Below are 27,177 nucleotides of genomic sequence, written 5' to 3'. Positions count from 1 at the left end.
GTTTCAGACTGGCGGTGGGCGCGGACCTAATTTGGAGCCACGCGATGATGACACAGGGACGAAAATGCATTCTTCGCTCGCATCGTAGCGTTCTCCCGGAGCTCTAGGGCGGTTGGCAAAGGGTCCTTCCCGTTCAACCACATTCCGTGGCGAGCGCAGACGCCGCTAGCGGATGAGTAGAGGTTCATTCTCGCCAAGCTCAGCGAAAACGACGATGCAAGTGTATTGATCATCCCAGCGAAGGCTTCGGATCATCAGAATCGACCGTCGTCTCTTTAGCCCCCGGCGCCTCTGTGATTGCGAAGCGATGCCGGTGCAGCAGCATCCTCCGCCGCCAAAGATCCCGAGTTGCCGCATGCAAATGCCGTTACCCTGGCAAACATCAGACCATACTGCTGATCTGGGGTCAATTTTTTTTTTCGAAGGGTTTTAGAATTTTCGAAGCTTGCCCGCTCTAGCCGCGAGAGAATTATCGTTAGGTTATCGTCGCAAGAATCCCATGGTCGCTCTACAGGGCTAAGATCTTCGGCGCTTACGGCAGCCTCAGAGCGTGACGACTCATGCAGGCTTTCGTCAAGATAATGCCGTGTTGCCAGGGGTATCAACACGTGGCAACCGATTCCTTTTGCCTACAGTAGCGGCCGCTGGCGTGAACGATGCAATATTGTGTAACACCGAGGCATCTGCCCACGCACTTCCGCTTGTAGATGCCCAGACATCCACGCGCTGCGACGAACCTCTAGATGTCGTCTTTAGGCGCTACTTCCGGCTCGCGTGGATGACAGTGCAGCACACAACCATTGCCCGAGTATTAAATGAGGTTCGATACAGTAGAGCGCGGTCAGCGTGGCTTTCGAAACGCAGTCCCTGACACGCATCTCATTTGCAGCCTGTTTCAACAGGGGCTGCACATTGCCATGTGCCACGCCGATATTGAGCGTATTCCCCTCACTCTTGACTTCTGAATACCTTATCTCCACCCATATTGCCTCCGATTATTGGACTTGATATTTTCCTCGACGCATATGGTTTCCTAGGTGGGGCTAGCAGCGCACTCTGCTCGGTGTAGAAATGTCGGTGAGGCGGCGACGATAAGATGGAAGAGGGTCGCGATGGGCTTCTTCGATCGTGACGGGTCACGAGCTGCTCTGGATCTTCAGGCGTTTGTGGAGACAGGACTAGACCTCGGGTCCTTCGACAAGGTGCGAACCGAAGGCGTGATAGTGCTGACTAGTGTCTTCGTGGATGGCGGGTATCGTCAACTATAGTAGGTTGAGGCATCCCGCGGCGAGCGTCGAGAGCGAATCTCGACCCTGGTGGCTTGTGGCATCGGAAGATTTTACACGAGGATCTGTAGCCATGCGACAATGGCGCTCCTCAACGACAGTCGCTGTGGGATGAGACCGTAAGAGTGAGGAAGTCTGGTGTTTCTGACTCGAGTCGGCGACTGCGTGGAGCGTATTCGGTTGCCTGTCGCCGAAGGACCCATTCCGCCCTCGGCCTTCAATCTCAACGATGCTGTCTTGGGTAGCCTTCGTCTCGAGGAGGGATGTGCATAGTAAGAGAAGGGTCTCGCAAGGTAATGTTTACTGGCGTTTCTACGGCTCGGGTGATGCGCGCGGCGATCAGGCCCAGTTCCGGCATCCAGGTTGAGCTTCTGGGCTTCGCGGTCTAATCTCTCTGCTATTGCGAAACGAGTAAGCGGTACTGGCAGTCCCTTACCTGCTGCTTGGCCTTCCTCTCCTGATGTACGATACGGGAGAGGGCCTTCTGCGGTGTCTCCTTCTGCCGAATGTACCACCGGTGACGGCTAATGCAGTTACCGAGAAGAGAGCGGCAATCACAATATACCAGAGGACGAAGGAAATTGTCCACCATATGATGTGGACCAGTGGGAGGGTGGTCGAGTCTGCGGTAGTGCGAAGGCGGCAGGTGAGGAAGGAGCTAGAGGGTTGTATCAGGGCCTTGACAACATGCACACCCAGCTCAGAACACGAGGGGCACTTCGCAGGTTACTCGCAACCATACACTGAGCAGTGATGGGTAACTTCTCTTGCTGATAAAAACAGCCGATGTGCTCGCATTGCGTATATTGGCATGGAGAGCACGACTACATGTCGATTAAACTGGTATGAAGGCTATGAAGCGGTCGTAAGAGACTAAGAATACCGACAATCGATCAGGAGATATCATACAAGACGATCGTCTGAATTACAGAGTGCTCCAAGAACTACAACTTCACCAACATGACGCTCTTACATGAACTTTTAGATCACCTAGCAATCCTGCCCGAACCGTGAGGGGCCAAATAGAATCAATATCCTCTTCAAACCAACCATTGCGAACAATTACATGCGCGGATAAGGGTGGCCATAGCCGTCAAACAGTATAGTAGGGCCTATTGACGTCAGCACTCAGCTGTATTCAGAGTATACTGTGTGTCACTTACAATGCTGATACATGCTTGGTGAGTACGGGGCGCCAGCATGTCCATAAAGGCCAGTGAGTTGACTGTTTTGGACAGGTTGGCGAAACCCAAACGATGTATGCGGCGGTGGAGGAGGCACGGCTGTTTGGTAGCCATGTTGGTGTGGCAATGGCTGGTATCCCACGTTGCCATGTTGGGTTTGTGGAACTCCGTTGCGGAAGGGGGTTGTCGGCCCTACAAATGACGACCGTGAAGTCATCTGCAAATTGAAGCGCGCTCCTACGAATGAGCTATAACCACGAAGTATAGCCATCGACTGGGATTGAATGACTACCGGCGGCCAGCACCAGGTCTTACACATGTCGAAAGTGCTTGTACTGGGAGCTGAGTATACCTCAACATAAGACGACTCCCGCATCCCAGGGGAATCAGACTCAACCAACATGACTGGTGTGCCATCATGTCCAAATTTTGGGTACTTGCAGATTTCCAAACACCGATGACGAGGTGGTCCAGTAGTGCGCCGTGATGTTGGGTTGAAGTGAGGGTTCTCGCTAAATTCTTTGACGCGCAGATAGCGGAGGCAAGGGTATTGGTTTTCCACTATAAGGACAGGGGCGCCAAGAGTCGATGATTGCGGATTGTTCAACAACATGACGACTGTTCCAGGCTGCAATAAACTCATGTCTCGTGGAAGTGGCTTGTAGAGGAAACGATTCTGGCGTGCCTCCAGTTGCTGTACGCGCCTCCACAGCTTCCATAAATCATCCGTATCGATACGAACATCAATCGCCCAATCATTCAAGTTTTCACACTCGATGTAGAAGCGCTGTTCCAGGTTCATCCATGTCTCGGTCTGCATGGGGAGTGAGCCATTCGCCAGTCTTAATGTGCAGATACCTTCATCTGCTGTACTATTGCCTATGCGTAGGCACATTGCCATCTCTCCAATAGCAGCTGGTGGGGATTTAGTAAGAGCATAGAAGTACGCGAAGTCATGATCTACATCAGTGACAAGTACTGGATGTTTGAAGAAGCCTTCTTGCTGTTTCTGCATGTGAATGACTGAGGCAGGAAAGTAACCACCTTCAGGGATGTAGTAAACCTTACCAACAACGGGTGTGCTGGTAATGAAATTGTGAGTCCGTCGAAGGGGTGGGGTCTTGTCCTGGACAGGGTTGAACATAGACACAGAAGATCCTATAGTGAAGAGAGGCTTCTGACTTGTCCCATCGGGAGACGTAACATGCCGTCGATGTGGCGGTGAGTGGTACGTTGGAGTTGTAGATTCCATCGTGTTCTCGGTCAGCGCACTCGAGTTTGAGTGCATCGCTTCCGTCGCTGTAGACAACTCCGTTTCCAGACTTGGTATCAGGGGCGCCTCGACACTGAGTGGCAGCTTTGGTATGCGCTCCGTGAGCTCATCGGAGATGGCGGTCTCGTGACTGCGTTGTCCCAATTTTAGCTCTTGGATCGGCTCCTCCAGTTTGTGCATTATTGTGTCGAGCTCTGACTCATGTAAGATTTTCGGCGGACTACTGGAAGTTCTCCCCATGTCTACGCTGAGGAGTGCGCCGGCTCCATGCTCAGTCGCATTGCAAGCTCCCCCGACAGGGCTGTTCACGGTATCAGAATAGCGATCAGCTCCCACATCGTCTTGGACCTGCTCCCCCTGACTTGCGATAGTAGTGTGTACTAATCCGCGGGGGTGAGAACCGTTGAGTTCGTATACGCCAGTGAAAGGACGCATAGTATGATCGTAAGCGTATGAAACATGTTCAAGGTTCGATTGAGAAGCAGATGGTTCGTGTAGTCGCTCGTGTGACTGGGCGACTATGTGCGTAGAGTCAAGACCTGAGAACAAGTCTCCGGTATCTCCTTCCATCGACTCGTCAGCGGCCAGGCCAGGAGAATTTCGCAGTTGACACTGTACGCCGATCGTAGGTGGTGAGCGTTGACTCTGTAATACAGGGAGAGAAGAGAGTGCAGGGGCTATATAGCAGCTCAAATCCAGGCGTGCACGTGTTCAGAGCAGAAGGTAGGGATAATGTGACCAAGGCGCGGTGAATGTCGGGTGTAGGGTGGTTTGAATAGGGCGTGCCAACGGGCTGAAGGGCGCCGTGGTTGCGGAAGTATGGTAGCAGATACAGGAAGATACAGCGCCCAAAGTACTTGGAATAGCGTGTATCGAAGAGAAGGAAACCCTGCGCGGTTGTTAGAACAATATGATGGGACTGCTGGAAAAAGGGGGTCGCACGAAGTTTCGGCGAGGCCAGACCTGAAAGCGAACGAGAGTTGGGTGTGAGCGAAGTAGTGGACGAGGAACTTGCTAGGAGTTGAGGAGTGTAAGTACTTTTGGAACGCGCTTTTGAGAACACTCTAGGTGCGTTAGCAATGAATGGCTTGTGCGTAAGGAAATATAAGAAGACCCAGAGAGGAGCGGCCAAGGCACGCAAGTGAAGGTCATAGAACTACCATCTCTGTAAGTCTTGTAGTTTCTGATGTCATCTCGCCACTACCTTCGCAGTCATGTTTGTATTCACTAGTACAATGTCCATGAACGGATGAAAGGGAGGCTATTCGTAGGCGATCAGTCGACCCCCTTCGTGGCTAGTGGTACAGTCGCCATGGGGATGATAACTTGGGAGTGACGGAAAAAAAACTCCAATGGAAGAGCATCGCAACAGCGATACAGGGCCGTAGGTAGTGAGAGATCGTTTGATGTGGTGGAAACTGTACCCTCCAGCGAGTGGCGAGAAAGAAAAGCTGTGTGCAGTCTCTCTAACGAGGACAAACAATAGTAGACCGAGACCAAGTGAGTATATTGCAGTTTGGGATCGAAATAACAAGTCGTTAGTAGCCATCGCCTTTGTCGGTTGCGCTTGTCAAAAGATACTACCTGAGTATGGGTCATAACTGAGCTCAGGATGAGGAAGCACTGTAGACGGTTACGTGTACGGCTGAGATGATCAGAAGACTAGGTAACCTCAGAAAGATGTTTGCATCAACGATGAGCGAAGTTCAGGTCGATGTTGTGTGTACGCGCAGATAATAGTGGGACCGCGCAACCGTGGTTAGTGCGGGATGACGTACTTATGTCCCCTCACAAATCTCGCACACAACACATCCATCCCCGACACATTTATTATCCGACATTTGTGATTACGAAGCGAGCACGAATCGAGAATGCAGAGATCTAACGAATAAGACATTAATTATTATAGTACTACAGCGGCGCAAGCAGACTTTATAAACTCCAACGATCCAATCGCGTCCGCACCATCCTTCGATCACCCAGCGACAATCGCCCGGTAGAAGACTACATGAGATTGTGACTCGTCGTTCTGCCAGCACATGATGCAGCCTGGAGGTCGTTGATGCGTCCCTCGAATTCATACGACTTCGCAAGGCGTACCGGGAAGACGACAACCCTTTCGGGATTCAGACCTTGACGCTGGGGTGGGTGCCGGGGACCTTCAGGCATGAGCCATCGGTGGCGTTCGGCATTGTCGAAAGAGGAATTTAGGTGTCGGATCATGCGCTCTTGATATATGAGACTGACCCGGCGTCAAGCCTCCGCAGTGGATCCTTTCCAAAGGCCTCGAGATACTCGTATTCTACTTCGAACCGAGAATTACTCGAGAGGTTGACGTAGCTCCGTCTCTTCAACGCATCGAAACCTGGAGCCATTTTGGCTACCGGGTTGATCGTGGAGTTAGCCATATCTTGATGGTTCTCAACCATCATAAAGAACTTTCTTTGATGTTCTCGACCGCCCTGTCTCTTCTCCTCAACTGTGTGGCCGTTGAAGGTGGTAAGCAGCCGGAAACTAACGATCATGGTGCCATTTCGTCTCTCCTTTCCCAGGACGACTATAGGGTGATTTTCAAAGCCGCTCTGATTCTTGTGCCCCCTAATGATGGAGGAGTCTGGGATTGTCTCCGGGGTCAGGTAGACGATATCCCCTTCCATCAGCTCATCAGGTGGTGGTAGTCCTGCCTGATTGCGGATGGGTCGAGGTGGTGACCCCGTCCTCCAGTTGGACGAAGAGGAAGAGGATTCTGATGATGATCGGCTTCGCGAATCATCTGATGGCGACCGCCATGATGGCGTAGTGGAGCGTGTGGTGGGAGGAGAAGGGGAAGTCGGAGGAGAGGTCCTGTTTGGTTGCCTCCAATCTTGCAAGAATCTGGATTCCTGGTTTTTGGCGCCGGCAGTGTATGTCTTCATCATCATGATGACGGTGGTGTGATGGGAAATGATGAGTTGTGGTGAGGGCGTACTGCGGCCTTCAAATGACAGTGGAATGATGGGTAATGATGGTAAAGATCAGGAAGCTTTTGGTATTTGGGATGGCTCGATCTGATGATGATGATACGAAAGAGAAAGAGAGGGGAGAGGGAACAACCTTTTAAAGAGGGAGTCCCAGACTGTTTGGAAAGAAAGAGATGGTACTGCTTTCCAATACCAGAGGGCTTCCATGTTACCTCCATGAACGAAACTTCCTACTCCACTACGATACGATTGGAGACCCAACGACATGGAGGAAAAATATGCTGGGCACACGCACAAGAGAGTCCAAAGATGAAAATGGCTCTGGTCTGACACTGGTCAGAACTCAATGATGGACTTATGATTGACGAGGAGCACCAGCGTTGAGCCTATCACAGCTGAACCGATTACGGCACAACAGTAGGGTACGGGAAGGTACCTATGTATAGCAGTCAGGAGGACACTTCCGCGCCCATCAACAGTGGAACGGAACCAGCTTCACGGACAGGATAAGCAAACGGTTGCATCGCGGACAAGTCACAACACAGGTTTCCTGGAAGTCGAGACCTGCGAGACGCACTCAATGTGCAGGAGCCGCTCCGCGAGCGGATTTGTAACCCAATGCCTGCCATAAGCACCGGAACATGACTTCCGAGAGAACTCTATCGAGGAAGAGAAGGAGCGAGATGAAATCACGAAGAAGGCACAAGGTCACAACACTCTGGGATGCGTGAACGGCGGACCTCGAGATAGGCAAATTTGCACAACCAAACTTGCCAGCAGCCATTATGAATCACAGCACCACTGGAATGAGGTCCTGGCGTCGAGCTGAATATCCTTCGTACCCTACCAGCTCGTCGCAACATTTCGAGAAAGCGGGTTCACATGTCATGATCGAATCGCAGGGTCGCGGGACTACACCCCGAAAAACCTACAGACCTATCGAATTCATTTATGAGCTAGTTGATGGAACTGTGGTCGTCTATTGTATGACGATGGGGGTTATCAAGATGCTAGAGCGGATTGATACGCGAACGCACAATTCGAATATACTACATCTGATAACGGTGGCTGTGCGAGGAAAGCACTAGCGGTTCGTTGTTGGATACCCAATGGACGTTAGTTCTACCAAAGGCATCTTTACTCGCGCGCAGCCATTTGCACCTCCCCCAAATATTAAGCCAATGTTTACGATGAGTTCGGTGTCGGCGCTAAGCGGAACGGCGCAAATGCGATTTCCCTGCTGCAGACTTCCGTGATTCCCTCTCCAGGATCAAAAAGTAAGAGATAGCACTGCGCGAGAGATGCGCATTTGATGGGGATCTTCCGCCTAAGGACAACAGAGCTGATCCGAGTGCAGTAATATGCGTGTGCAGTTGCGTTCGCACTCGTGATTCAACCTCACTAGACCAAAAGGACGGCCATCAACAAACCTCTAAGCGCCGACTATGAAACATCTATCGAGCCTGGAGGTTTACTAAAGCAGTATTTGCAGATTCGAATGCCACCAACGCGACCGGCGTTATGCCAGTCTTGCTTTTGGCGGGTTTATATGGGTGCGCATGTGATGCGCGCATGGTGTTGCCGAATGAGAGAAATCGCAAGTATAATATACTGTTGCTGTCACTGAGATTGCACACCCACTCGAAGTCCAACGCGAATGTGCGGCGGAATGCTCGGAACTATATCGTCACTAATTATAATGCTAGTGTACATCGCAACGCGCACAGGGTATCCTACAGGCACGAGGACCTGCTAAGGGCGCTGGAGTTAAGAGAAGCGAATGGATTTGCCGAACTTCTAGGCTTCTCTGAGCGCAGGTCGGCGGTAGTCGTAGAGCTGATGACCGCATGGAAGGCGCCACAGAACCGGAAAGACGTACTTTAAGAAAGCGATGTGGTTGTTTGGCTAAAATGCAGGGTAATTCACATGAAGTTTCTTTTTGGGGGATAGCGAAAATCATGTACTCTGTGCAAACGCGTATGAACAATACTTGATTGTCTACTTCTCCGTGTTCTTTTTTACACATCTGTTACCTAGGTATTATATTCTGCGCGTATACTCTACTATGCTTAGAGCTACAGATCTGTACATGTAGCTATCTATGTTTGAATTCATGCTTTACTGTATATACAGCGTATCTCTAACATGTAGATTAAAAAACTATCTGCGGACTAGAAAAAGGCTAGGTAGAGTAGTTGCTGTTAAGTGAAGATAACAAGGCTTATACGCAGGAGCTTGTTAGCACCGTAAAGCGCACACAGAAACGCAACGTTGTTTATTGTTCTATAGTCTACTCAATCATAGCGCAGTCTTGCAGCTCGTATGCTACGAGCTTGTCAAAAAAAAGCATTAACTCCTTGTAAACTCGAGTTGTCTAAAAGAGCAAAAAGAGAAGATATTGACAGAAGTGGGATCTATACTACTATTAGTGTCTGACGAAACGTCTTAATTGTTGGGAACGTACTCGAACCCACGCAGATTGCTCTACTAGCACCTGAAGCTAGCGCCTTAGACCGCTCGGCCATTCTGCCGGAAAGATACGGGTTGTATCTGATGTATGACTAAGCCAAAAAAATGACGGTTTATATTAGCAGTAAAGATAATCCATGTAGAGAGTTTGGGTATGGATAATTGGAGTCTCCAGTAGCATCATGCTTGAAATGAGGTTCCATGGCGCAAGATATGACTCAAAGGAAGGTGGGGGGTTGAGGCGGGGCACGTAGCCAGCGGTTCACACACATCTACTTTCTCTGTTTAGTACCCACAGCAGAAAGCGGCTTCGTGAAACGCCTGATAGCATGAACTCGGTAGCAATGCGCGCATTATCTGGGTCCTAACATATGACCATGCAGTTAGGTAATGGCTATTGTTAGAGAAAGTGGTGGAAACTGTTCATGGTGGCCGTATAACCGCGCCCCCCGGATATCGGGCATCGTTGGCTGTGGTCTAGAATCGCTACTACTGAGTTCAACGCTTCCGGGTAAAATTGCAGTAGGAGAATAGCCCCATGTAGATTGTTGTTGTGGCTTGCTAGGTAGAGCGAGTTTGCGTTCATCCTTTAATGTCGAAAGTTTAGTAAGATTCGAAGCATCGCATGCTGCATATGCACCAAGCAGAAGTAACGCACGAGGAAAATGACTTTGAGTAGCACAATGTGCAGCATTCTTCCGTTTTATGCAATTACGCCTCTATTCCATTTTCGATAAACAGCCCAGTGTTCCTTATCTATTCCATATCTGCGCACTATCTCCCTCGCACGATGTATCATTCTCCTATCTACAAAGCAGCGACTATTAAACTAGCAACAACAGCGGCAAGGCTGAACTCGACCTTGCCAGCAGCACCGGTGGCCTCGGGGAGACCGCCAGAGCCAGTCGCGCTGCCAGAAGGCTTGGGTCCTCCAGTGGCAGCGGGGACAGTGCCGTTGCTGCTTCCTTGTCCGCTCGAGCCGGTAGGGTACATGGAGACGAGGGTAGAGCCAGAGGTGCCGGTGGGCTTGTGGGATGAACCGGTAGCGGTCTTTGAGCCGGAGGCGGAGGAGATCGCAGTCGCTATTACATGTCCTGTCAGCATGCGATCATGGAAGGTAGAGTTTGCTGTGCTTGATCTTCTCGTCCGGTGTGTAACAGCGCATCCGCTTCTAAAGGCTGTACTTACAAACATCAACATCCACGTCGTTGCAAATGTCCGCAATCGCCTCCATGGCAGCCTCGGCGTCGTTGCCGCAAAGCTCCGCAACCTTTGAGCTCAGGTCCTTGGACTTGCAGACAGCCTTGATGTCGGACGGGTCCTCGTACTGGTTGACAGCGCCGAGGAGGCAGCCAGGGGGGCTAGCCATGGCGAACTGAGCGAGCGCGAAGAAAGTCGCGGCGAAAACGGTACGTCCGAGCATAGTTGCGGTTGAAGTGGGAGTGTTGGTTGGTTGAAAAGGTGAACGAAGACGTGGTAGAAACGGCGACTTTGTATTAACGATAGTGTAGTCTAAAGAGTGACTGTAAGAGACCGGTTCTAAAAGAATGACTGTACAACGAAGACTGTTGATGGAGAGAGAAAGAAGAGCAGAGCGGCTCTATGAGTCTCGACCTGATCCCCAAGGCAAGGGGCTCGGCACACGCGGACGCTTGCCAAGCTTAGCGACGCTTGCCCCAGAGGGGGTGCGCTAAAACACTAGTCAGGAACAGCAAGAATAGAAACACGTGCGTGATTGGACGGGTTCCTGCATCTTGTGGCAGTGCTAGAAACGTGGTACGCGTTGTTTCGAATCGCGTGGGCGATAACAGAGTTTCGAGGGATAAGAACTTTCTAAGGGATGACTTTTGTTCAGCATTCCATGCTGTAGTAAACTTTGTCCATTGGTTGGATTCTTTCTTCCACTGCTCATGTTATGCTTAATGCAATGATATACAAAAGAATCTCGCCGCTTCCTAGCCATTTGCTGCCAAAACATCTTGCATGTGGCAGGTAAAAACCAATAGAATATGCCAATCTGGGGCGAGAGGGCAGGAAACGCATTACAAAGGTATACTCGCATAAAGACCAAATGCTTCTTTTGCGCCGCCCAGTATACAGCCGAGAGAGAATACGCACTGAGTCGGAATCCAAATCGATCCGCGCAAAAAGCATTTCCAAACCACCCCATGTAATGCAAGATGGTTTCGGAGATGACATTCTATCCTTCCATCAGATATCCAATCTGAGAAACAAGCACCGGCCAGCGGACTATCGAGGTCCACTCGCAATGCCGTGGTGCGCCGAAAACTCCGTCGCTAGGTATGTTACATGTAGTACAATGATGAGACGGAAAGATGTGAGGTTGTGACGAAGGAGGGAGAGGCATGGAGGTCGGGTTCGTCGTTATAGAGAGCGTAATGTTTTGGTGTAGAGATCATGAGGTATGGATTTGTGGCGGGCTGTTGCCGTTAGGCCCGAGCATGGATGGAATGGGCTTGCGGCGGGCTTTGCCTTGAGGGACGCGTGGCACGCCTTGAATGACACGCGGTTCTTTCATGAGTGTGGGATCGAGCTTCGCGGGGACTGCGATTCTGTTAGCAGTGTCTGGCTGAGGGAGTGTAGATGACATACTTCGGCTGATCACAGAGCGATAGTCACCCGGGAAGCGAGAATTCGGTGGAGTCGCAGACGCAGTGCGCCAAAGATGGTCTGTTGTGTCGGACAAGAAGTCGACCTTGGACTTGTAAAAGAATGAGGATTTTCCGCGGTTTCGCTTTGCCAGGATGACTTCATCAAAAAGTTTGATGGTAGGATCATCTGCAGACTTGCTCTCACGCTCATGGATAAATTCGTTGAAAGCTACTGTAGGTTAGTATGTGGTGCTAAAACTGTAGTAGCAACACTGACCTTGTGTCTGCTGCAGCGTTTCGATATACTGCACATTCTCGGCTGGCAGGCTCTTCACAAATTCATCCATCTTGAATTGGTAGGTCATACCAGACTTCTTGCGCTCGCCACTAGCTGGTACAAGATAGCGTCTGTACGTGTAGAACAGGCTAGCGAAGCATCGTACAAACGATGCGCGCACCTGATCAGGTCGAAATGCTGTGGGGCAGACAATGCAGATCAAGTCGACGCACCTACCATGGGCGTATGTGCTACATCCTACACATTGTTAGAAAAGTAAGTTGCACTAAGCGGATCTGAAACTCACCGGTGCAACGATACAACCCGTCATCAGACTTTTCCTCGCATATTGAACACATGGCTTTGTCCTCGTTCGGTCTCCACTGCAAGCAATGACCTTCTTGCCATTGTGTTGTTGCAGTGTTGCGCACTTGATGCGTAGCCATACCAGGCATGATAGTGGATGCAGCCAAAGTTGACTGTGCATACACTGATGGCGCATACGAGGACCCCGCCTTGTATTCATGGCTCAGAGACGATGTTGATGCACTCGGTGCATGGCCAAGGAACGGCTGAGAGGGGCGCCGGATTTGAGGGACACGTTCGAAACCAAACTAGCCACATTAGTCAATGAGCTATCACAGTGTACAGAGTAGAGCAAACTTACCGATGAACTTCGCCGACTTGAGGTCTCAAAGTGAGCGGATCGTTTCTCACGCAGATTGGCCTGGAGTGCGTAGCCAGAATCGCTACGCGAGATGGGAGTACTGGGCATGGGTGGGAAGACTGTCGATACAGGAGAAACCTTGGGCGAAGGCGGAGATTGGTATGTCTTTATGGTAGTCGCTGTGGAAGGACGGTCGTTTCCACGACTGGACGCACTTGACTGTAAGAAGGCGTTGTAGATTAGAGGTCTGGAGCTTGGTGATCCGACCATTGTCCCAAAAGACGTCGAGTTCAGCCCGACGTAGTTCTGGACAGTCGAAGGATGTGCTCTGTACGAGAATACCCCAGGATTCTCGGAGGCGAAAGTGTCGTATGGGAAGGCTTCTACCGCATAAGCAGGAGGGCCAGTAGGTACACCGTAGCGCATATGATGCGGTGCAGATTGTTGAAGGAGAGACATGAGTTTCCGTCGCTGTTGGCGTGGTAGTGGTGGTGGTGGTGGACCGTTCGAGACTATTGAATCAGCATCCAGGTCGACGAGCACGTAGTCGTCGTCGGGGTAATCGGCGGGCTCGTAACGACGCTCGATTCCTACGATGTATGGGCATGGCGCTTCTATCGTCTGCACCAGACGAGCAGGCAAGACTGGAATGAAGACACCAGCCCACTGGAAGGGATACAGCAGGTTCGTTATCGCCATACTGGCCAGATGCAGCATAGCCGTGTGTGAGGAGAGGAGAATGATCCTAGCTTCCGAGAGCACATACTCGAATAGCGTAATGATGTTGGGGATGGACATGCATCGGAACAGGGCATAGATGTCGATGTTCCGGGAGCCAGGCAGCTCATTGACTGCCTCTTTGCGGGCGTACATGCGAAGCTCACGGACTGCCAGTTCAACCTGCGTGATGGAGGTAATCGGACTAAGAGCCTCTGCACAGAGATTGACCACGTACCGCTCGAGCGGCTGCCACATGCCAACTCGCGGTGAGCTGGCGGGGACTCGAAGGATTGCGCCAGTAGTCATGGGGACAACAACGGCCTTCAGCCACTCTTTCCAGAAAGGCGTCAAACTCGCATCTCGACCCATTACACCGTAAGCACGGGGGATCCAGAGTCCGGTCTCTCCGTCAGTCAGTCCCTCGATCTTGGAGGCGGCACCGTGCCTTACGGGACGAAGTAAGTCGGTCATGAGTTGAATCTTCTCTTCAACGGCTCCGATCTGGTCGTCCAAGTCGTCACGCTCTTCCGAGTCAGGGGCCACAGACGGAAGCTTGGTCAGTAGTTGCGATAGTTTTGCGCGCTCCAATGCTAGGCGCTCGCCCAAACTGCTTGCCAGCTCGCGCTCCTCTGGATTCATGTGCAAGTTTCGCCATTCCTCACATTGGCGCTCGAGGCCCTCTGCAGCGGTGGCGTTCAAAGGCAGCCAGACGATGATGGTGATGCCGTAAAGTTTGGAGCCATCTCCATTCGTCATGGCGAAACCATGCCATTGGCTCTTTGGGCGCTCGTCAGATGAGACGACACTAACATCATTAGGAAATGCAAACATGGGCACGTAGTCGGGAAAGGGATTGCGCCTCTTGAGTTCCTCGACCATGTTCCGTGGCGGGTAACGATCTAGGAGAACAGGCTCGTAGCGGCGTAGCAGAGGATGCATATCCGGCTCCGGGTTGAAGGGCTGCGGTGCCGGTATGACGGAATTGTACCCGGACATGCGCTTCGACGTTCGGATTGAGGCTGCATGCACGTCAGTATGCGTCGATCAAAAAGTAAATAACCCATGTCAAAGCCAGAGGCCAGGGCCCAGCCCTGCACAGATCCTGGTCGGACATGGTGTGGAATGCAACTTACATTGTCTTGCGGTCGACGACTGGCGCTTCAGACTGCTCTGCATTGTGGAGATGCGCCGTCGAATGCTGCCAACGCCGGACCTGAGGTTGCCGACGCCATCGTCATTGTTAGCTTGTGACACGCGCTGTGGCCTGGGTCGCGGCCTCGTGGGGGTGGAGCGGGCCTGTTGCGCAACACCAGCAGTAAACTGAATTTCCTCGAGAAAGGTATCACGCTCGGAAGCGAACTTGCGCAGTGCAATGTCAAAGTCCTGGTCGCTGAGGCCGGAGCCGCCAAGCTGTACGCCCTTGATGGTGGCGCTGCTCCGATTGCTCGCAGTCTGCTTGGGATCTGGGCCAATGATGGTGCAATTGGACTGGCGGTTCTCGCTGAACCGATTCGCAGAGCGCCGGCGCGTGGAGTCGCCGTTGGAGAGGCCATCCTGGGAGGTTGGGCGGATCGAATCGGTCTCGAGGGCGCGGTCCTCTTCGATGGTCTCATCGACCGGGGGCTGGGCGAGCGGGGAGGTGACTATGCCATTGCTCTGGGTGCGCTCGTCGTAGACCTGCGACGACTCGATGCCGGAGATGAAGAAATAGTCGGCGAGCGGGGTGGACGACTGCTCGGCGGTGGACGAGGGAGCGGGCGCCATGTTAGATGGTGGGCATAGGATATCCAAAAAGATGGGCGATTAAAGAGCGTCGTGGGGTTGCGCGGTCACGGCGTGTGGGACGTCGAGTCGCCTTGTACTCTAGGTCATTGGAGACTGGGGGTCCGCAGCAACGGGTGGTGGTGAGGCTTATGCACGGGAAGGGCAGAGCGAGTGCGACGGTGACTGAGGGCGCGGTTGCACGGGGGCGGGTGGGCGGCGCTGCGTGTAGACAGTGGACGGTAGACAGTAGACAGTAGACAGCGAGGGTGCTCGGTGGTGTCGCGACGGCGGTTTGCGGGCGAAAAGAGTGAATGGGGAGAGGGTTGGCGGAGAAGGGTTCAGTGCGCTGCGCTCGGTCACAGGCCAATTCATAGGGACAGACTCCGGCCTGTTCGAGCAGCTAACCCACAAGCACTCTTATCGCTGGCGGAAGACAGTCTAGCGCTTAACCGCTCCCGCGCTGAGCATTCGACTGCCCCTCGGCCTGGACCGGACTGCTGCACTCTCGCGCAGCGCAGCCTGTCAGCGAGGCCGGCCGCGAGGCGACGCGCGCCTGTCCATGCAAGGCACCCGCGCGCAGCACCTTCATCTGCCCGCAGAGTTTGGCGTAGACACAGCGTCCCACGGTACGCCCTCCATCGCCCAGCGTGGCCGTGTCGCTCCACTCGACGCACAGGCGTCTCCGCCCGTCGCTGTGCCGTCGTCCCATGTCGCGCTGCTAGACCCTGTCTTCGGAAAGCACGACCAGGGGGCGCCGCTTGGTTTGGGAAGGCACGGCCTGAGCCCAGCCTGCTTTGGGCGAAGACGGATTGGCCGCGCTGCATTGCGCGTTCAGGGGTCGTCGACGGCCTTCACCAACACGACGGTTATTGCGCCCACAGCCATGGTGGTGTGCGTGCAATTTGCATGTGTTTCACCTTCAGCGTACAGCACGCATACACGGTATTAACTTTGCGGTACGAATAGGGGCCTGCCTGTCGTGTCCCGGACGCGACCCCACACTCTGCGCAGTGCTTGCACATCTTCAACCTCCCGAGACAAAGAAAATAGACCGCCCCACGCTGACCTGCAAACTGCCGCCCACTCTCCACCCCGTCCAGCATTATCTATGCACCGAACCTGTCATATGTCAGGCCAATGCCACAGCATACGGTACCTCTTGCTGCACATAGATGCATACAGGTACCTGCGGTACGCTCTAGCCAGCCCGCCGTCGTATGCTCTGACCACCATCTAAACCGTTGTCGTTTCAACTCTGCTTGCCTAACTGTACAAAACGGTGCACATCGGTTCCACCAGGACATGTCACCGTATCTATCTTGTCTTCGGTGTTGGAGCTGCATACGCCCGCCCAGAGACGCATGTAGCATATAGCCATGTCGATCCGCGGTCGGCTGCCGATTTCGACACACAAGCTCCTCAAACGGTTACTGCTTGTGCTCTCCCACGTAATCTGACAGCTGCAGCCACCTCAAAATACTTCGTCTGTGCTGCTCAATACATACGAGCTCTACTTTCCATCACTCGGCGTCTGCGTATCTTGCATTCCTGGGGGCCGACGATCAAACATCTCACGCTCTCGTATTTGACCGAGATAAAATGACTCCCCCACGATCGCCCAACCCTCGAGTAGTTCGTCAGACTGTCATGACATGTTCCCGTGTCTGTCGCCTATTCATCTGCGCTATTAGGCCGGAATCATGGGGCTCCTTGCTCCTTCTGCCGCGCTTCACCAACTTTGCCATTGATTCCAACGATTTCTCCGGATTCCCTCAGAGCTGACTGCTCTGTTGTTCGGTCTGCTGGGCGCACTAGTGGTCAATGCCGTAAGACTAGACGTGCTTTTTGAGGAGAATTGTTCGCGTGGCCCCAGCTGCATCCAATGCCTTGATTGTCCAAGTCGACTTTGCTTTTGCGTTCGCTCCACACGTCGATCGTCCAAGAGATCCTCCTCCGCATTCCGGCTGTCTGTGTTGGACTTACCCATGGACTGTGTGACAGCGTTCTGAGCATGTTCGGCATTACAAATTTCCATCGAAATCTCCGCAACCCCACGCATCCATACATGGACCTCGATATAGCCGGTGGTAGACAGAGGTACAGTCATACGCGAGTAAATATAGTCAAGAGGTTGCTTTTCAATCTTCGGCGACGAAGTCCGGGCTACTCGATTCATGTTGACACAGCGCACGGAGCAGGTTCCGAATGACTTCAATCAACGCAAACCTACCGTGGTAGATCGACAATGCAAGACCAAGCGCTTGGAACTGCAGGTACGGGCGTCAGAACTTTCGGTCGGAGATATACAAACCGTACCGACGTTAGAGCGCGACGCAAAGTCTATTGGACAAGACACGCTCAGCGCCGAGCCGTAAGCCATCCGGTGCTGAGAGAGCCCCTGTCGCCCAATGCGCTCCGCCATTGGATAGCAAGCTGACCCAGCACTCTTTTGTTGTCTTCCGTCATGGAACCAGCCATCTCTTCGTCCTTGTCGCTAGGCCGGTGTTCGAGAAGAAACGCGACTTGCACCACATCCCGTGGGCTCAATATCGGCGCATTGATACCTGAGGCTTGCATATCCCAATTAAGCGACGTAGATCTGAGGGGTGGTTTCGGGTTTACATTGACTGCCTGTTTGGAGTCAGTCGTGGTTCAATGCCTACTAGGGGCAGGGCTGTGGTGGTAGGCTATCTGAAGCAGCGAAATAGCGCCGGATCTACAAGACTGCCGGATCGGACTCTGCGATCGAGCTAGTGATGGAGCCGAAATCCTCAACGTAAAGGAGCCGCTCTGACTCGTTGTTTGGAGTAAATGATAGTACCAACACATGAATCGTGAGACTTAGAACGCGTCGACGTACCTCTAAACAGACTGCAGCTTCGCCCATGTTCTCCAGTTGTGCCTCCAGGAGGTATCGAGAAGATCCACTCTTCTGCCCAATCTCTCCAGCCTTGGTGCGCACACTCAATAACTGTTGAGCCACGAACTGGTACAACTTGCGAAAAGTTCGTACTCTGCCGCTCGCTGCCCTTCCTTCTCCTAGTGCGGTCTCTGTATACGTGACAGTCACTGCCAACACATGGTTGCCCTCTTCCTTAAGCTCAAATCGTAGAATACGTTGTAATGATTCCGCTGGTCCTGGGGACGCGTTCTCTGCTTCTTCTTCTAGACCAGACAGATCTAGGGGCGACCCTGCAGGATTTGACGGTGTCTGCATATCGCCCTGTATCCTCACTCCACTAATCGCCTTTGTATTGTCGGATGGATCGAGCTCATTGTTCGCGCATAAAGTGCAGGAGAAGGTCTCGCCGACGTAGGCGCTACCAAACGCCTCAGGAAGGTTTAACACGGGACTGAGGACGAACTGGTCTTTTGTGTCGTTCGGTGTGGGGTACGCGAGCGACGCCTTGGGTGATATGCCTAGGTCTTTGGAGTTCGGGAGAGGGTGCTGCACCGCGAGAGATGGACGAGACAATCTGGAAACGACGTCAATACGCTGAGTCCCCAGTTTATTGGCATGTCCATGGCATATGCATAGATAGACAAGTCAGGTGGGCGGTCATGAGATGATGCGACGATCAGCTTTGCGACAGGACGCCGTGCGGAAGCAGCATAGAGGACGTGCCAACATACCGCAAGACCTTTAGGCTGACGGAGTGTGCCGTCTTGAGGGAGTCTCCCATTGCTTGCCCTCGTTGCTGGGCCATCGTGCTGGCAGTCGTGTTGCGAGGACCTGTGACGAAAGCGGCCAGCCATGAGCGAAGCTTGAGTGGGGCGCAACCCTCAGGGTCCAAGCCTTCGGACCGCGGACTTAGCGCGGTGATAAATTTTTGTGATACAATTACCAAAAGTGATGTCGTGGGTTTGAGAGGAATGGACTGCTGACTGGTGTCCTTATTGTATCCTTGTAACTATTCTTGCTGCTTTGCGAAGTGCCGATCTTCTTACTAGGTACCATGGGTTTCCAAACAGCGCCGAACGACATCCCACTTCAACGATGTCCAGATATTGTCCTGAAGGTTGATACGCCAAAAGGTACGTTTCTCGAGATGATGGCAGATCAGTTGTAGCGGATGACTAACAAAGCATGTAGGGCGTGGTATTTTTGCTACCAGGGACATACCATCGGGGACCACGATAGACATATGTCCTGTATTGATCCTAGGAATAGAAGAAAACAAGAAGCACATAGAGCAGACCTCGCTTTATCATTACACTTAGTACGTAGTTCTTTGTTTTGAGCTGCTGTATTATCGCGCTACCACCTCCTCTGGACATATAGCATGCGTACGCATGTGCGGGCATCGGCAGTTATAGCAGGTTGATGGCCTTACATTTGATCAAAGTATCTATTAGAGGTGGTTGGAAGTACCCAAAATCTGACTCATGCTAGCAATTGGCCAATCGTAGATACGGACGGTAACAGCAAGGTCACACAAGCCATCATATTCGGATTGGGAAGCATGTTCAATCACTCGACCCAGGAACAAAACGTAGGATGGATGCGGGATACTCGACGTCAAATCATCACGTATCGAGCTTTGAGAGACATTGCCACAGGCGAAGAGCTTTGTAAGAGGGAGAGCCGAAGCTGATAGCCAAAGACGCTAATAATTGTAGGCATATCGTACGGAAGCCACCTAACCTTCAAGGATGCAGATGTTCCACCACCAACGCCACCAGAAGACGAAATTGAACAGCTTCGAATGATTGACCCATATTAAGTAATAGTTAGAAGTACAGAAAGTACAAGGGTTCTACACGTGTTTGCCACAAGAGAGAGAATCGCCGGAGTAAGACAGGTCAGAAGAGATGTGGGTGGCCAGTTTGGGAGCGATCGTCTTACGCCAAGATGTACAGCGCCAATATAAGAGAGAGAGAATACATCAGGTGCTAAGGGGCTCGGGCTTTTCGGTCGATGGCGTGACATCAGCGGAGCTGTTGTTGTCTTCGGCATCGTTTCTCAGGTCGTAGGCGAGCTCGAAGCATTCCTCCAGAAGTTGTGTTACGCGTCCTTGTCCATCGGGTATCTCTTCGCCAACCATGAACTTGCCGTCTACCCGCATGTTGTCAATTGAGTTCAGCTATATATGAGTCAATAGACGTATCGATGTATTCATGGCGTGGTGCACCAACCTTCATACTGTATGGGTACAGCTCTCTTGGTGAGGATACACCTCCCAGCTTCTTGACTTCGAGTAAGCATTTCCGAAGTGTGGTCAGCTGGTTGTATATTGGCAGTAATGCCTCTGACACAGGCTCTGAAGTTAAGAGCAGCTGGTAGATGAGAGCGTAGCTCTTCCTGAGAAGATAGAGTAGTGTCTACATCACGTTAGCCCGTGAGCGTATAGACAATCACGTCTGTGAGAATATACCCTTTGCTCGTAGATCTCAGATGGACGTCCAAGTGCATCAACGAAATTACCGTCAACGCGTGCCTCGTCTATGCGGTCAAGCTGGCGCTGGAAGTCCCATAGATCAGTCTCACGAAGGGACCATGCCTGTGTTAGAGTGAGCTTCTCGAGTTTGTTCCGGATAGCAAGAAGTTTGTCGTAGGTGTCTTTGAAAGCGGGGGATATGCGTCCTTGCCTGCTCAGGTGTTAGTCCGGATCGTAAGATTAGCGGGATGCACCAACTTTTGCTTGATCAACGTGACCCAGAGCAAATTACGGCGTAGCAGCGTGCCGATGAGAGTCTTGGCGTCTGGTGCGGCCTCGGGGTGTTCGGTGGCTAGTTGCATCTTGTCGACCATCTCGGCCAGCTTCTCTTCAGTGGTTCCCTCCGTCTCATACGCGCGAATTCCATGTTCTTTCAGCTCTTCGTCGAGTTTGTTGAGCTCCTCTGAGTACTCCTCAACCTCTTCAAGTGGGAACTACAGATCCGGTCAGTACACGGTAACGGCCTATTCGGAGTTTGCTAACCTTGGATCTTGCATTGCAGCCGCAAAGGGATCTTAGTATCGAGACAAGCTTCTCCCACTTCGGTGTCAGTTCGGGTGTCAGTCCAGATAGGTTCAGCTTCAGTTCTGCTAGTGTCTCTTCGCAAACTTTGATACGAGCATCGAGGAGAGTAAGCAGGTGCGGGCTGTGTCCTTCTTGCCCCCTTTCAACATAACGCCGGCAGTCTTGCAGGTTCTTGTCCAGGGCTTCCAGATCCTTTTGCGAGTAGAAGGTGGCTTCTTTGAGATGGTCCAAGAGGCGCTGTGGGATGTCAGACATTGACGTGCACATGACCTCCGACATGTATAAATACCTTGATTGTCGATATGTATGAGTAGCTGAACTACTGTCAGTAACTTCGTATACAACACATGACACCGCCAAATACTAACACTGCTGGTGGTTCATGGTTCTTTCCGACGGTCAGATACGCAAGTGATATGAGCTGAAAGCAATCATCGAGCATGTAATCGACTATGCGACGATGTCAGCATCAACAGGCCACATTGGGCAGGTGGCAACGTGACATACCTTTGTTCTGCTCCAGGCGCTTGGTTTCCCGTATCTCGTTGAGAATTATGACCTGCTCGATAACTTGGTCGTACAGCTTCAAGACATCTTGGCTCTTGACATAGGTGGACCGATCACGCTTCAGTAGTTCCAGCTCCGTCCGTATGGACTGCAGCTTGTCGAGGATGGGCTGCTCCTTCGGATCCAGCGGAATCCGTGGGAGTGGGGAGTCGGTCATTGTGTGCTGCAGACGCTGATCGGCGCTGGTTGGGGAATCTTTCGGTGGGGTTGAGGCTAATCCGAACGGTGGTGAAAGCTGGAACTCTGCAATATGCGAACTTGGAAGTAGCCGGTCGGGAAGCCAAGATGCAGCTTGATAGCGGGGAAAGTGCCCGGACGTCACCGAGGGGCAAGTTGCCCTCACCCAACGCGCTAACGCCCGATGCAGCTAGACGTCGCTAAGCGAAAGCCACGATTAGCGCCGTCCACACCATCAATTCAATTCACCAGCGCCGACACTCTCAACATCTCGACTCACGACAATATCACGATCACATCCGTCGCAATGTCTACCTCCGAGCTCGCCACCTCTTACGCCGCTCTCATCCTCGCTGATGACGGTGTCGACATCACTGTACGACTCCCGAGGTGCAATTCGCAATCGCGGACACAATGGCTAATTTGAACAGGCCGACAAGCTCCAATCTCTCATCAAGGCCGCAAAGATCGAGGAGGTCGAGCCCATCTGGACAACTCTGTTCGCCAAGGTGCGCATACACGGATACGCTGGAGCAGAACACGGAATTGATATGTGAATAGGCTCTTGAGGGCAAGGATGTCAAGGACCTGCTCCTGAACGTCGGTTCAGGCGGCGGTGCTGCCCCCGCTGCTGGAGGCGCTGCCCCTGCCGCTGGCGACGCTGCCGGTGCCGAGCCAGCTGCCGAGGAGAAGAAGGAGGAGGGTACGTCTACCAAACATCCCTCGCCGAGCATAGAACGGAGACTAACACACAACAGAGAAGGAGGAGTCAGACGACGACATGGGCTTCGGTCTCTTCGACTAAGCGTCTCGTTTCCCTTCCTTTCTTCGACATTTGCCTTTATCGGGGTTGCAAAACGGATTCATCAGCGGGCATATTCCCATTGCTGGGGTGGGACAGTCACGACTATTCGGTGACACGACTTGCATACGGGCCCTCCCGGAAGAACAACGACGGCGTCATGAGATATGTTAGGTCGGCAGGTCAATGAATACTTCGAAAAGTGCAACAAACGGGTACATGTCGTGATGTTTCGGAGCGGTAGTTCGGTCGCCATACCAGCCATTGTGGTGTTCGGTTTGTGGCTATGAAAGGAGCCTGATATAAGTGATACATTGACGTGACTAGGATTCCTAATCATGCACTAGTATTCCTTAGTCGGATAACCTGAGTTCGGATTCGCGCATTCATATCATCGCTTACATGGGCACTCCTCTCAACATATCATTGCCCAAAGTCAGTACCTTAGCCTACCTTTACTATGAGGGACAGGCATGAATCCTTATGCTTGTGAAGTCCTTCGCAAGTACAGCTCACATTACATGTCTTCATGCCAGACCCTTCAGTCCTCCAACTCCGAGTTGTATTTTCCATGGCTAAGTGGATCTGCATCAGACACCTATACAGGCGTAGCCTTTGCCAATTGCCTCATTCTCTTTCGCTTAGCCGCCATCTTTCCTTTGAGACTACCTCTCAAGGTCAGTCGTGCCAACATCTAAGACTTCCATTGCATGTATTTTGTGCTTCTCACTACTATCCACATTGGTCCTCTAGAACATTAACTGTTCAGAAGACTTTGGACAACTCCTCGCTATACTTGGCGTAGGGGCCGGTCACGCGCGCCAGTCTGATTGTACAGAACATACCCACCAAGATTTGTCGCATGTCTTTGTCGTCATGAGAAGAGACACTACAATGCTTCATGAAGAGTGAAAACTCGCTATCTGGACAATGGAAGTAGCTGACGACTTCTGTCAGCTCCGCTCATTTACAAGGTAGTAGAGTACTGTCATTGCGTCGTATCGCGTAGATACGATGTGCCAACGAATCACGCAAATCACGGTGACGGTGAATCTCAAAGTGGAAAGAGGCAAGCTCGAAAGCCTGGACCAAGACCAAATTACCACCACGTGCAGTAAGCCAACTTCCCCGACTGCTCCTTCCATTGTAATTACGACCCCGACAACTCGTCCAGATCTACACGACAGCAGGCCTATAGATAAAACAGAGCTCCAAGCCTACGATGTCAACGGAAAAGATCGCAAGAATGAAGCGCCCCTGGTATTTCAAAGAGTAATTGTCAAAAGTCTACGGGCTAATTACTTCCTAGTGAGGCTGCCCAAGATTCCATCTTCGCCATTGTCGAAGTAGGCGACACCAAGACCTAATACCACATCCATCGCTCGTTACTCGTCGAACACTCCGATTACTTCAAGAAGGCGTTGAATGGTCCTTGGAAAGAGGCACAGGAAGGTGTCGTCAAATTGGAAGACGTTGAGTGCAGCACGTGCAAGTGGAGAGCACTCATAAGTATGCACCACCGAGCTAACAAGGCGATAGTCAGCATCTTCGTCGACTGGGTGTACTCGCAGAGGCTTCCAAAGAACGACTCCGAGTGGTGCGATGAGGAGGACCAAGACATGAGGGTAGGCAAGGCACAACTTGCACGTACCAAAGCTCTTGTTTTTGGCGATCGCATTCTCTCTCTAGTGTTCTACAAAAGGGTTCGCGATAGCTTGTTCGAACACATTATTGCGAAGGCTGTATTCTACGGAGCTGTGATCCATGGATTTGCTAATCTCCCCAACGATCACGCGATCCTCGATCTCTTTGTGGAGATGCATTGCCGGGGTTTTGGGGATACAGGTGACTCTGCTAAGAACGGTGAACTCGAGCTTCGAGCCAGTCTGCCACACGATTTCCTCATGCGCGCCATCATTCGTTACAGTCAAATCGTCGAGTCAGGGCTACCGGAGGACGACCCTAAGCCGTGCGATTATCACGGTCATGCGGATGAAAATGAGAGGAAGCAGTGCCAGGCGGAGGTGGACAAGAACTAAATGAGATCTTTGAGAAATTCACAGAGGAGATTGCGTATAGCTTCGAGGTCAGGCGCACAATATACGTGTCACACTCAGAATATGCTCGTAGTGGCATATTCAGATCCAGGATAATCTACATATCCACTTGCATACAAGCAAAATATGCACCTACTCCATGCCCTTATGCAGATACAAGTGAAACCTCAAATATGGAAATGTCGAATTAGCTATAGGTCGTTGGCACGAAGCAGCTCCTCGTCGTAAGACATGCCGTTGATGCGCTTCTTGGTGAATTCGAATGCAGTAAAGAAAATGGCGTTGACTATGCAGGAACGAGACATGGAGACACCGAGGCCTTGATTGGGTCAGTAGAAGCCTTGCGAATTTGTCAAGGTGTGCTCACCTCGATACATCCGGCGACTAAAGAAATGAATCTTTGGGCGCGTGGCCTTGTCTTTGCCTCCGACGAGGCAATTTCGCTGGTAGATACTCTTTGCCGTGTCGATCGGGAAAATCTGCAATACCTATTAGTACATGATTCAAGACCACATAGGAAGCGAAAGCTTACGCAGGCCCAGCTAACCAGTCCACACAGTCCACCAGCCACGACTACAGCCAGTGGATGTGTAGGTGAAGTACCTCGCGCGTTGGCTAAAACCTGTTTCACACTCTCATATGTCACAAAGTAAATGCCGGTGCCGATGGAATCTCTTACTGTCTCCTGTTAGCGCTTGCATTTCTTCGCAGCGATCTGCGGCTCGCTCACGTAAATGCAAATGGAAGCCAGAATATAGTCCTGTCCAACCCCGATGTTTGACCAGATTTTGTGCCGTCTTCCAGGTTCCCAAGTTCTGGTAGCTCTTGCGGACCGCTTCGTTCTTGCCGCCGCCATCGTTGCGCTCGGCCATCAATACGGAAATTTGGGCGCTCAATTTCGTCAATTCGAAGGGACCTAACTGAATTAGCTAGCGACACATAAACGGCAGTAGATCTGTCATACATGCGATTACCGTGATTGCGGCACCCGCGTTGACACCTGCCAGCCCGAAGCACGCAATCGTCGAAAACGTAGGCCACGCATCCCGGGTATTAGCGATAACAAGCGGGGAGCTTCCGGTAGTCTGGTAAATCCAATTGTCGAGCGCGTATTTGGATCGTTGGTATATGGAGAAGGACACGGTGCGGACGAGGGTTATGCTTGCGAGAGGAGACCAAACACCTATGACGCGTACATTAGCGGGTGTTGGCCATGCAGCTGTGAGCGGTGAGGCATACCACGGTAGAAGCCATGGAAGCCTTCAGTCTTGTAGGTATGGCGAACGCAGTCGGCGAAGGAGTTGAACTTGTAGCTATGTCGTGTTAGCTGTGTCTTGCGTAATGCTGGGGGGCTGGCGTACGCTTGCAGGCGGGTCTTGACCGAGTCGAGAGGATACTGGGAGCTATCAGCACTGGCAAAACTAATAACCTCGTGTCCGATAGAGATGCACGCACAGCAGCAAACGTAGAGAGCAGACTGCTGGAGCTTGCAGCGACCTCGGTGCGGTACTTCTTGGTCCATCGCTTGGCCTGCTCGCTGCGCAGGACGGCTCTTGAAACCTCGGTCAGATCTCTGGGTCTATTTGGAATGTCCTGTTGTACATTTGGCCTCCCCTCGTCCTGCTTAGGCATACTGGCTATCGCTAGCTGTGGAAGACGGTGCAGTCTTCCTACGGCAATCGCGATCGGGCCAGCAGCCGGGCAAGCTCCATGAAGACCGCGGCGTCGTCAAGCTGGATGGAGGGAACGTGGGTGCGCGATTGGTGTCGAGTGTGGAGGTTGGTGGTGGAGAGGAAGGTCGGGCGACAATGGCTGGTGTTGGCGAGAGTGTGTAGATGCGGAGCGCGGTCATGGAATGGTGGGGTTAACCTCACGCTTTGTGCAGCTCGCATCCCCGAAACAGTCTAACGGCCACGGAAGGATGAAGCCATTGGCCGCAGGCGAACGATCGACGCAACGACCTGCACATGTACCTATCTATAATATCCCTCATCCAGCGCCCGGCAATCGATCCCCAACTTGACACCAACACATGACTTTGCTGTTGAATCGCGCCTGCCATCACTCAACCAAATCTCGTGGCATGGCACGCGTTTGAAAGCTACCACAGCTGAATGCGGGGTTCGCTCACATGTGAAGCTTAACACATCCATGTCTGTAGCTTTGGCAAATCACAGTTCATCATTACGGCAGCTAGCATTTTCGAGCGCATGTGTTTCGCTGTGAAATTGTGTATCATGTCATGCTGTGTTACTTCGGCGCATTGCTACAGTTAAGCTTTCGCTGCCTGTGATCAAACAGACTGGATACCTGAGTAGAGGTGAATCTGCTACGGGTGCGTGTGACAAGACACTACCGGCCGCGGACCGTGTTCGTAGATCGACTTAAGTTCTGCTATA

At 52.1% G+C, this 27,177-nt stretch overlaps 7 protein-coding genes and 1 non-coding gene across 8 annotated transcripts; 2 read left to right on the top strand and 6 right to left on the bottom strand.

Moving 5' to 3' along the window:
* Positions 1–9,136: 9,136 nt before the first annotated feature.
* Positions 9,137–9,234, bottom strand: J4E86_002166. The gene has a single exon. It is a non-coding gene; the product is annotated as a tRNA-Leu (tRNA).
* A 745-nt stretch (positions 9,235–9,979) lies between these two features.
* On the bottom strand, positions 9,980–10,595 carry J4E86_002165 (uncharacterized protein; the record flags this gene model as incomplete). The annotated part of the gene is made up of 2 exons (XM_051442728.1): positions 9,980–10,254; positions 10,361–10,595. 2 exons carry the CDS (start codon positions 10,593–10,595, stop codon positions 9,980–9,982), a joined length of 510 nt encoding a protein of 169 aa, XP_051306316.1.
* Positions 10,596–11,588: 993 nt separating this feature from the next.
* Positions 11,589–15,212, bottom strand: J4E86_002164 (uncharacterized protein; the record flags this gene model as incomplete). The annotated part of the gene is made up of 6 exons (XM_051442727.1): positions 11,589–11,737; positions 11,786–12,013; positions 12,062–12,175; positions 12,369–12,675; positions 12,729–14,467; positions 14,582–15,212. 6 exons carry the CDS (start codon positions 15,210–15,212, stop codon positions 11,589–11,591), a joined length of 3,168 nt encoding a protein of 1,055 aa, XP_051306315.1.
* Positions 15,213–17,570: 2,358 nt separating this feature from the next.
* Positions 17,571–18,919, bottom strand: J4E86_002163 (uncharacterized protein; the record flags this gene model as incomplete). The annotated part of the gene is made up of 3 exons (XM_051442726.1): positions 17,571–17,843; positions 18,073–18,688; positions 18,846–18,919. The coding sequence occupies 3 exons, from the start codon at positions 18,917–18,919 to the stop codon at positions 17,571–17,573; spliced, it is 963 nt and encodes a 320-aa protein (XP_051306314.1).
* A 1,179-nt stretch (positions 18,920–20,098) lies between these two features.
* J4E86_002162 (uncharacterized protein) lies at positions 20,099–21,899 on the bottom strand (the record flags this gene model as incomplete). Its single annotated transcript, XM_051442725.1, has 8 exons — positions 20,099–20,296; positions 20,349–20,534; positions 20,588–20,801; positions 20,849–21,084; positions 21,134–21,412; positions 21,465–21,489; positions 21,544–21,625; positions 21,683–21,899. 8 exons carry the CDS (start codon positions 21,897–21,899, stop codon positions 20,099–20,101), a joined length of 1,437 nt encoding a protein of 478 aa, XP_051306313.1.
* A 327-nt stretch (positions 21,900–22,226) lies between these two features.
* On the top strand, positions 22,227–22,724 carry ALTA12 (60S acidic ribosomal protein P1; the record flags this gene model as incomplete). Its single annotated transcript, XM_051442724.1, has 4 exons — positions 22,227–22,295; positions 22,351–22,428; positions 22,481–22,622; positions 22,678–22,724. The coding sequence occupies 4 exons, from the start codon at positions 22,227–22,229 to the stop codon at positions 22,722–22,724; spliced, it is 336 nt and encodes a 111-aa protein (XP_051306312.1).
* A 1,508-nt stretch (positions 22,725–24,232) lies between these two features.
* J4E86_002160 (uncharacterized protein) lies at positions 24,233–24,760 on the top strand (the record flags this gene model as incomplete). The annotated part of the gene is made up of 1 exon (XM_051442723.1): positions 24,233–24,760. The coding sequence occupies one exon, from the start codon at positions 24,233–24,235 to the stop codon at positions 24,758–24,760; it is 528 nt and encodes a 175-aa protein (XP_051306311.1).
* Positions 24,761–24,969: 209 nt separating this feature from the next.
* Positions 24,970–26,410, bottom strand: J4E86_002159 (uncharacterized protein; the record flags this gene model as incomplete). Its single annotated transcript, XM_051442722.1, has 8 exons — positions 24,970–25,097; positions 25,146–25,257; positions 25,311–25,456; positions 25,509–25,694; positions 25,743–25,961; positions 26,018–26,091; positions 26,140–26,174; positions 26,234–26,410. The coding sequence occupies 8 exons, from the start codon at positions 26,408–26,410 to the stop codon at positions 24,970–24,972; spliced, it is 1,077 nt and encodes a 358-aa protein (XP_051306310.1).
* Positions 26,411–27,177: the final 767 nt, after the last annotated feature.

The sequence above is a fragment of the Alternaria arbusti genome (assembly GCF_024043155.1).
Source record: "Alternaria arbusti strain BMP 1465 chromosome Unknown scaffold_2, whole genome shotgun sequence".
Lineage (NCBI taxonomy): Eukaryota > Fungi > Ascomycota > Dothideomycetes > Pleosporales > Pleosporaceae > Alternaria > Alternaria arbusti.
This window is presented reverse-complemented; position numbering and strand designations above follow the sequence as displayed.